The 10,837-nt window shown below is 39.9% G+C and overlaps 1 protein-coding gene across 2 annotated transcripts in view; it reads right to left on the bottom strand.

The window, feature by feature from the left end:
* Nucleotides 1-5,922: 5,922 nt before the first annotated feature.
* Nucleotides 5,923-10,837, bottom strand: part of AP1G1 (adaptor related protein complex 1 gamma 1 subunit) — a 75,923-nt gene continuing 71,008 nt past the window's right edge. Inside the window, exons 23-24 of one of the 2 annotated variants that reach the window (XM_006755790.2) lie at nt 9,503-9,601; nt 5,923-7,548 (exon numbers count right to left, since the gene is read on the bottom strand). In XM_006755790.2, coding sequence (XP_006755853.1) covers nt 7,447-7,548; nt 9,503-9,601 — 201 coding nt within the window. In that variant the 3' untranslated portion in view covers nt 5,923-7,446. The remainder of the gene's footprint in view (nt 7,549-9,502; nt 9,602-10,837) is intronic. The other variant, XM_006755791.2, reaches the window with a different exon arrangement.

Below are 10,837 nucleotides of genomic sequence, written 5' to 3' on the forward strand. Positions count from 1 at the left end.
GCCTCCCGAGTGCCGGCTGGACAAAGGGCAGGTGTCAGTGGTGACAGGACGCTGCTCTCCGCAGAGGTGGCTCTTGGAACTTGTGTCCTCTCTTTCCAATTGAACGAATTGTTGAGAAGACTCACCTCGGCGAGGACCTTTCTTTTCCTTATCGGAGATGCGACATTCAGCACATTCGATCCAGCCCTGTGTCCAAAATATTAACTCACCTCCCAGCCACATTGTAATTCCCTTTCTCCTTATGTATTAACATCAGAATTCGGTTCTCAGTCTCAAGCTGTCATATATATCTGGGAGCCACTTAATTGTTGGCAAAGATGGTTCAGAAAATCTTTAAAAGTTTATTTTCTTCTTGTTCCCGCATTTGGTGGTAGTTTTGTGGCCGGCCAGTGGGCCAAATTTGGAATCAGAAAGCTTGATTCCAAGTCTCCACTCTACCTCCTATTAAGTGAATACCCTTGTGCAAGTTACTTGATCTCAGACTTTCGTTATGAAGCAGTGAAACAAATACCTGCCTAGCAGTTATTATGAAGATTTTGTGAATGATGCAGCCATGCTTATTAGCACATAGTAAGGGTTCATAGTAGCCATTAAAAATGTGAATTTCCAAATTTAAGATTCACTCCGTTCCTCGGAGTATTCTTGTTAATTCTGTTCCAAATTTTCCTAGGAAACCGAGCTTTCTGGATTTTTAGGTATTCCCCCTACAAAGGTGTTGATGAATCTCCAGGCAACTTGCAAAAAAATAATTTCTTGAGCTTTGAATAATCGGTAAAGATGGTATCACCTATTAGCCATTGCTTCAGCTTGCTGAGTCCAGACCAACTATGCTTTAATTGCAGGCTTAGAACAAAAGAGTCTGTGACCTACAATAGTACTGTGATAGGTATGCACTTAGAGATACTTTAAATCCCCAGACAAAATTTGACTCTTGGAAAGATTCTGACGTGTATGGATTGTTTCTTCTGTAAATTTGGTCACTACGTGAGTTACCTTGTATATACAAAAACTCAGTCTCCAGTCATCTTCATTTCTTTGTCTCATAATGAAAAATTCTTTGTCTCTGTGTCTTGGTGTAAGGTGAATAAAGCTTTTAGGTTGTCTACCTCTGGGGTTTTCCCGCTACTTTGAAAATTAGTTTGAAGAAAGCTACTCAAAGTAGTTGGATTTCTATTTCAGTGCTTACTGGGTAACTTCTAGCAAGAACACTCGTTGGTAGTAAGAATAGGCACCAATATGGAGACAAAAATGGACCTGACCAAGGACAAACAAGCAGTAGAAAGAATAAAAATGTGGCTCAGGATCAGTGTGTCTAAAAGCCTGTTTCTTGGTGTATTATGCATTACCTTTTCCAGATCTCATGAGCAGGCCACCTACCGGAAAGGGAAGGAAATCCTAAGGACCAGCATTTGCGTTCAGGCTGGGCAAGATCAGCGGTAGATGACTGTTGTTTTTTTAATTAATGGGATGATAATGGGCTAACACATCAATTCAAAATACAAGCATATGCCTAAGTTATATATTTAGTACTTTTTTTAAACAATAGTAGTACTTCTGTCAAAGGGGGGGGGGGGGCGGGGATTAAAGCTACCAGCCCAGATACTGCATGGAGATAATTTATGATGCAGCTCCCTTTAAAGGTCTCCATGATTTAAGATCCAGTTCAGTAAGTAGCGACAACCAGTTGATTCTGTCTTCAAATCATATACTGCCATTAATGTTTTATACTGTTTCAAAGGTCACATATGCATGTTCTCCCCAGTTCAAGGCCATGTGCATTATGTATGCCAAGGGTTATGTAACTACAATTTCTGGAAATGGTCAACAGCTAAGACTAACCCTAAGAATAAATTCCTCTGGGATTTTTTGGTGCAAAAATCCATCTGCCCTCACTGCAGGTTCATTGTTACAAAAATCACTGTTTGGATCAAACCAAGGGAAAGAAGTCATTAGACTCTTTCCTCTCTGTATCCTATCCTTCCTATAAGCAGCTGTGCATACCGCTCTCTCCACCTGGGGACACACCTACACACTTTAATCTCAGGGGCTTTTCCTAATCCTCACTACAAAATGGAAAGAATATCTAAAGAAGGGGAAAGTTCATATCTATCAGATTTTTATAGAAGAACCATAAGCCAACTACATTGGCTTATTCATAGGTTGTCCCCACTCTTTCAATGATTACAAAGTCACCTTTAGGCCTAAAACCCTTGTTATTCTATCACAGGTTGAGCAGACTTAGATATTCCTTTTTCTTTTTTTAGAGAGAGAAACATCAATTTATTGTTCCACTTATTTGTGCATTCATTGGTTGATTCTTGTATATGCCCTGACGGGGGATCAAACCCACAACCATGGCATTTCAGGATGATGCTCTGACTAACTGAGCTATTTGGCCAGGGCCTATTCTCTGATAGTTCTTGAAGCTAGAACCTGAATTCAGGGTGTCAGCAAGGCCATGTTCCCTCTGAGACTGAGTAGCATCCATTCTTCCTTGCCTCTTCCTAGCTTCGATCAGGCTACATATTCCTTATTTTAGTTCCAAATAAACAAGCAGACACTATTTACCTGGCTTCAAGGTTTGAAGAAATTTCTTACTTGAGCATTTTTATACTTTTGGAACATGGGAAAATTGAACTAGGGGAGAAAATAGCATGGAAAACCCTTGAAAGTGGTAAAAATTAATGTGGTCTTTCTAGACTGAAGTTCAAACTGGAACACAACTCATTACATTTTTGTTTTTTTCTTTTTCAACTTATTATATTTTTAAGTAAATATCTAGAATCTATTACTTGCTAAACTTTTCTATTGTAGCTTTTATATTTTCATTTACTTACATGTAGATGAAGTTGTTAACAAAATTTAATATTGGGAACAAAGATATTAAGCCACATAGTAAAGATTATAGAAATGTCCCTTATCAAACAGTGCCAAAGGGCACTTCTGCATAAACTAGATAATTTATGGACTACATCTTTCTCCTCAATCAGGGGGCTGTTAGGAATCATCTGAGTAATAGAAAAGCTAAAGCTTTGAATCCAACCACTCTCACTTTTATGGAAGAGTGTGTATAAAATGGATCAGGAAGTAAAATTCATTTTCCTCTTCCCAGTCACAGGTATACTTGAACAATTCACAAATTGTAACCAAAGCCCTATGACTACCCCTCATACATATTTCACTTAATATGATTTCTTTGCTTTGTGTGAGAATTCTCCTTTGTATAGAAGATAAGCATGGATGTAATCATCTAGCTAAAATTTCCAATTACACTTTTCACTGTCTACAACTAGAAGTATGTTTTGTTTTAATCGTTCAAATTCCTCTCTTGGTGAGATTTATGTATAAAAGGAACATCAACAGGTCAACAAGTTTAGCTCAAAGTTCTGGAATAGGAATTCATCCAAGGTTTCTCTAATCTACTTGTAAGAAGCGAGAAAGCAAATTTTAAATCATTGAGTATTGACTTTTTTATTATTAGTCACTGTTCATAATTTGTTTCAACCAAAAGACAATACACACAGCAGAATTCTAATGCATCCCATGTAAATGTTTACATCCATTTTATTCCTCACTCGCCTCTAAGGCTTATCATTTAATTTTAAATTTTTTTTTACATCTCAAAAATATGTCTGCAATAATTAGAACTTCATTAGCTGTCCCACTTGGAAACAGCCTTTAATATTTTTACAGTAAAGAAGATGTGATGGGGCTTAATGAAAATGTAACTTACAATATTTTGAAAGAAAAGGGACTTTACAGGGACACAGTGGGAGTTCACAGAGGAAAGAGTTCAGAAGCTCTTTCCCACGAGGCCCCCAAATAGAAAACAAAAACAAAACACACAAAGCGCAACAGCAGGTTCCAAAAACAAAAACAAATAAACTCCAATGCTCCATCCCGAAGCCAGAACCGGCCTCGTGGAAGTTCATGAAGCAACTGTATACGCTGCTTCAGCATTTTCTTCTGTTTAATGTTCCTGGTCCTAGAACCCGTAGGTGGGACCCACTCACTGCTATTGCTTGAAAAAGTTATTCGCTTCCAGTTCTACAAGCAGCCCCACCCTCCTGAGCCAAAGCTGGTCAGAGTGTTTTAAACGTCAACACGTTCTGAGCAGTCTTCCCTTCGGTGATCCTTCCCGCTCCCCAGCACATGAGAACGTGTACCACCTCTCCACCAACCAGTTTTTGAATATCCACTTTTTACTCTCCAGCTCTCAGTTTAGGACAATGTGGATAAAATACATTCACTAGAAAAAAATATATACACATTCAATCGCTTTCCTTTAGTTCTCATGGCCCCGAAATTTTCCAATGCAGAAGATAATGATGTTGAATCTCAAAAACAGTATCCCTTCACTGCCAACTTCTAGAAGAACATAAAAATAGAAGGCATGTTATATAGATAGAATTACTCAAACCGTTAGTGCTGGACAGTTTTCAAAGCCTGTTTTTTTATATGAAGGGGACTAACAAGAGGTATGGACATCTTTAACCTAGCAAGAGGAAAGAATCCCCTCCCAAGTGTTACACTGAGGAATGTTTCTTTAAATGAGAAAGACCTGAAAATGAATAGATGGTCACCATACACAGCGTAAAACATTCCATGACTGTCCAAGTCACCTCAAGATAACAGCACCGGAGCATTATGGGAGAAGTTTCTCGGTCAGAGCACCCTCCCTACTGTTTTTTAAGATAACTTAGATGAATTCTCCCTTAGTATTACTGGGGAGGCGGGGGAGGGTTGGGAGGAGCTAGGACACAAACTACTCTAGAAGAGGAAGAAATGAGGTAAAAGTGCATGTGAAATTGTCCAAGTAAGTGTGTGTAGGCTCACTGCTATCACCCTGAAGTTATTAAAACAGCCACGGAAATCACTCTTGAAATAAATTACTGAAATGTTTAAGTATTCATAGCAATTAAGAGATTTCTCCTTTTAGCAGCAAGGCCAAGTGAGGGAGAACTAGTTCCAATCCTAGAAACTAAGGCACACTGAAGCTTTCAAAGATCCGATCATTTGAAACAGTCTTCACAACCATCAGTATCCTAGGCAGTCATCTGACCTCTAGTCCTTCAGTCCGGTGCTCGGTTCATGCTGTGAAATCACTTCATATGCTACACGGCACCCTTTGTGTTAAGGCCATGATTTTTATTCCTCCTAGACAAAGCTATGGATGATCATACCACGCTCTACCTTAAAACTGTGATCACCCAAGGAGATGCTGTTACAAGAGCAGACCCTTTCCAGCTCCTTAGCTAGCACTGCCTTAGAACATGGTCTTCAGCAGAGTTCTGAAATTCAACTCCATTCAACTAAAGAAGCTTGAGCTGGTTAACGATAAACATGAGAGAGAAAATAAAGCCTCTACCACAAAGAGGAATGTTAGACAAATTCTAGTCAAGAAATCCGCCAACTTTGTGTTAATCCTATCGTGTTTCACAGCATTAAGTGTCCATCCAATGAAATCAGTCTGCAAAGAAACCTTTAAAGGCTATTTTTCATTGCACAGGCAGAGCAGTTGTCTAAAATACATACTAGTCCACACTTACTTTACTGAAAACTACGCACAAGATAATATCCTGTTCTTGACTCAGTCAACCATTTACCCAGGGGAGTTAAATTTTAGCAAATCTTGCTCTTATATATTAGTAAAACCTCCAAGTTTCCCCTTTGGAGCCTTTATTTCAACTCTAGTTTGTCAAATGTAAGATATAGTCTAGCATCTGATACAGAGCTAGATTTGACAAGACACTGAAGATCTGAAGTAAAGGCTTGGTGAAATGGAGGGGAAATGGACCTTTGTACCCAGGATTAAGACCAATGCCAAGGTAGTCATTATACTGTACTCAATACAGTAATGATTACCAACATTTTAAGAGCAAGGTGGGCCTGACTTTTCCTTTCTTCTTTAGTATACCAGACATGGCACCTGTGCACCTGAACGTACACAGTACATTCAACATGGGCCACAGGAGAATCGCCCTACCTATTCCCGCAACTGAGTGCTAAGGTTTGAAATCGCAAGGGTCCTTTCTAAAAAGCATCCGGCACTCTTCCTAGTTTTTAAAAAGCTCCAGATCTCAAGTCTTTGATGCAGATGTTCATGAGACTGGCCTCTCTCAAGAGACCAACTTCTCAGACTCAGGAAAGGATATCCCTACCCTATGGTGTCCATTCCTCTGACATAGGGGACAAGGAAGCTACAAGGCTTCATTCCAACACCATAAAGTACAATATAGGAAAGATTTCTTTAACCGTGTGGTCTTTATTTCAGTGCCAGTGTTACAGATACAACACAAATGTTCCAGTTAGAAGAAGGAATTCAAACGGAATGCCAAGGTCCAAGCCAGGCTCAGGAAATAAAAAGGGACATTTGGAGTAATGGAGGATGACTCCAATATGCTCTAGGATGAGTCTGATACTCAACTCTTCCTATGGGCAAAGGTGCTTTTGGTAGAGAGTCTAATCTTTAAAAGTGGTAAACTCCTCTTTCCACCCATTTACCATAGTTCATCAGGCAAGTTATAGGCTTAAGAGAAATTTTAAAATTTGTGGTGGGAATAGGGGCATTAATAACTACTTATATATAATATCTTTTAGAAGTTGTCCACCTTGCACTTTAAGGGGAATCAATTTTGAAAATCATGGAGAGTATTCATTACTACAGCTCAAGAAGGGAGAAAGAAAGGGGAGCTGGAAGAGCCTTGGAAGTTTCTATTACAAATAGAGCACCATATCCTTCATGCCAAATCTCAACAAAAGCTCTTTTTAACTGCATCTGTCCAGTGTTTACAAATAACCTTTCAAAGTCTGACCAGTTCTTGGTAACAAGCATACATACATGTGTGTGTCTGTGTGAATACAGCAAAGCACAGAAAAGGCCACCAGGAGCCTATTGCCTTTCAAACATTGGGGGAACCAGTAGAAAAGGCAGGTCTCCCCAATGTCCATGGTGACATTTCCATTCTGAATGCCAGATGTAAAAAGCGCCTGATGGTGACCAGCTAGCGAGGAATAAATCCCCACCTTGCCGTCCACAGAGAAACACAGTAGAAAGAAGGGGCAACTCTGCTGCAGAGACAGTGTGAGTGTTTTCTTGCCATGGATTCCAGTCCTTTCCTCCAGACCAGCTGCTTTTTCCTCAGGGGCCCAGGGAATGTTGATTCTGGCTGTTAATGTGGGAGGGGTAGAGAAGTGCAGAAAAAGGGAAGAGGAGGAAGAGTGCAAACTAGCCTCCAGAAGCAGCCGGCCTCAACGGTGGAGGAGAGGAGATTAGTCTTTAACAATGCTTCAAGGTCAGCAATTACTTTAGGAAAATCCTCCTCAACAGTTCTCTTCAGCTCCTCGTGCCCATGGTACAGTTGGGGGGGACTTGCCAGCAATCACAACCTCCTTCCCAGAGTTCCTTTGATTGAGTGGGGTAAGAATGAGAATGGTGCCGGACCCTCATTGCCAGGACTGAGGGGGAAAGTTATTCACTTCTGCTAGATCTTGCATTGCTGAGCCCTTGTGATTATATGTGAGCTTGATCCGCATTCGTAGCTGTTGCTATGAGAAGAAAAGAGAATCACAATTATGCAATGAAATGAAATCTCTAGAATTTTTCCAGTCCACAAATACACTTTTTTAAAAAATATATATTTTATTGTTTTATAGAGAGGAAGGAAGAGAGATAGTTAGAAACATCGATGAGAGAGAAACATCGATCAGCTGCTTCCTGCACACCCCACCGCCACTGGGGATGTGTCTGCAACCAAGGTACATGCCCTTGAATGGAATCAAACCTGAGACCCTTTAGTCTGTAGGCTGGCGCTCTATCCACTGAGCCAAACCGGTTAGGGCCACAAATACACTTTTAATCTTAGAGAAAACAAAATTATTTTAAAGCAAAGTTGTCTCTTAAAAATGACACACAGGCACCCAGCTGGTGTGGTTCAGTTGGTTGAACATCATCTCATGCACCAGGAGGGTCACAGGCTCAATTCCCAGTCAGGGCACATGCCTGGATTGCAGGCTCAATCCCCAGAAGGGGGTTTGCAGGAGGCAGCCAATGGATATTTCTCATCACTGATGTCTGTCTGCTTCTCTCTCTCTTTTTCTCTCCCACTTCTTCTCTCTCCAAAATCAATAAAAATATATTTTTAAAAAATTAAAAATTACATACTATAGGCAAAGAGCAGCAGCAAAAACCACCTAGTACTCTAGCTATCAGCCACAGAAGCAACCTCATGCAGTCAGGCGTCTCCAGAACACATCGCTGGCTTTGATCCTAGAACTGCATAACAGGACAGAACCACGCAAGAGCATTTTCACGGTAACATTTGCTGAGTGCTTTTCAAAAAGATTCAACTCTTATATGTAAGTTTCTAGAAAAACGATGCAAACATATACTCATCTTATACTCTACATTCAGACATAATATAAAACCTATCGTGCCGAAACCGGTTTGGCTCAATGGATAGAGCGTCGGCTTGCGGACTGGGGGGTCCTGGGTTCGATTCTGGTCGGGGGCATGTGCCTGGGTTGCGGGCACATCCCCAGTGGGAGATGTGCAGGAGGCAGCTGATCGATGTTTCTCTCTCATCGATGTTTCTAACTCTGTCTCTCTCCCTTCCTCTCTGTAAAAAATCAATAAAATATATTTTTAAAAAAAAAAACCTATCATAAATGTGAACATAAACTTGTTCACAAATACACTTAAGGCATAAAGAAGGGGGAAAAAAACAGAAAGAGTTAACTTATAGGTAACAGCAGTAGTTTTAAGAGAACTCTATTATAAGTACTTTTCACTTTATGTGGCAGATTTCAAATATTAGTGCATTAAGAAAATTTTTATTCTATGTATCAGATTGTCAAAGGAATTTCTAATTGTGCTACAGGTAAATACTCAAAATACAGTGACTAGCAGAGAAAAGACAAGTGTTACAAGAGGATGAAATCATACTGGTATTTACGAGGCACTACCAGAAATCTTTCAAAGGAAGGAATTCCCTGAATCATTTCTAAAAACTGAAAACTAGCCAATTGACTAGTATTAAGTGGAGGCAATCTACTTCTTTGAAAAGATATAATAAAAGTATTGCTTAATTTTAGTTTCAGAAGCTATTTTTCCATTTGGCTGCTTAATTAAAATGTCTCCACTTTTGCTATGCATCCTTAACAATTACACGACATACGGATTTTTGGTTCAACAAATGCTCTTACCACCGACTGCAACTTGTGTAAAGGTTAGAATATCTAAGCTTCCCCACTCCTGCAAAAACTAGACCTTTAAACATCTAAACAGAGAATTTTTTTAAAGCTGCATTTTATAAGATGCCACTAAATCATCTAATGTGTCTGGGCTCTGTTTATTATCTTCAAAAGAACAAGGTTAGATGAGACATTTTCACAGATTTCTTATGACTGTGAGTCAAAAAACTCCAGAGAAACAAAGCAGAATTTTATTTCAAGAACTATGCTTACACCTTTCTCAGATATTGTCTTCAAATGTGCTACTCACCTTCTGTGGGTTCAGAACTTTAATGACTTGTGTGATGGTCCCCGTATTAAATGCTGGGACAACGCTGCTGCTAGGAGACAGAAGCTGCAGCTGGAATGTCTGGGAAGAACAAAGGGCATCTTCAGAAAGAATAATACACTTAATATGATGTCAGAGAAGGCAACAAATAAAAAAGTCAGTGCTAGCTGGTTTGGCTTAATGGATAGAGAAATGGCCTTTGGACTGAAGGGTCCTGGGTCCAATTCCGGTCAAGGGCACTTGCCCAGGTTTTGGGCTTGATCCCCATAGGGCAGTGGTTCTCAACCTTCTGGCCCTTTAAATACAGTTCCTCATGTTGTGACCCAACCATAAAATTATTTTCGTTGCTACTTCATAACTGTAATGTTGCTACTGTTGTGAATTGTAATGTAAATATCTGATATGCAGGATGGTCTTAGGCGACCCCTGTGAAAGGGTCGTTCAACCACCAAAGGGGTCGCAACCCACAGGTTGAGAACCGCTGCCACAGGGGATGTGCAGAAGGCAGCCAATCAATGATTCTCTCTCATCACTAACGTTTCTATCTTTCTCTCCCTCTCCCTTCCTCTGTGAATCCAATAAAAATGTATTTTTTTAAAAAGTCAGACACCCAGATGATGGTTCAAGTAACAGATTTACTTATTACTACTTTCTACTTGTTTTCCAGAAATCCATAATTCAGAGTATGTGGGTAGACTATCACTTCCTGGTATTTATAAAATTCCAGGAAGTCTTTGATCGTGAAAACTAGCAATGAGCCATTCTTCCTTCCCTTTCTGGCAGAAAGAACCTTATCCTACTAGTTTTCAAAAGGTGACCAATTCTTGGTCTGGCAACCTCACTTAACAGTAACTGATCAACTATTCAGGTTAAAAACAGGTGTCTGTGGCTAAAAAAGAAGCTAAAAAGAAAAGAAAAGAAAAGCTTTCTAAAAATAACAAACCAGCATACCAGTCACTAACTACAGGCTGGGATGCAGAGACTTGAATTTTTGCTTTCTAAAGCAAAATTGGACTGTGTCAAGGCTTACTCCTATGTGACAGAGGTGAAGGAAAGGCTGGCAGAGCCAGTTTGCTAATGGGTCGCTCCATTGGGCACACAAGGTCCTAAGAGAAAAATCACATGCAGAACTAGTCCATAGAGCAAAAGACCTGGAAAACCAAAGCCATCATCTGTTGCATGCTGATGTGTTTTGTTTGTTTACAGGTAACAACGGTGGAAGTGCTATGAGCAACACAAGTAAACCATAGAATTTAAAAATATCTTTCCTGAAAGTTCAGTCTTCTAAAATATTAAGGAGGGAGTAGAGTGAGGGAA

This window comes from Myotis davidii, unplaced genomic scaffold (assembly GCF_000327345.1).
Source record: "Myotis davidii unplaced genomic scaffold, ASM32734v1 scaffold453, whole genome shotgun sequence".
In the NCBI taxonomy this organism is placed as follows: domain Eukaryota; kingdom Metazoa; phylum Chordata; class Mammalia; order Chiroptera; family Vespertilionidae; genus Myotis; species Myotis davidii.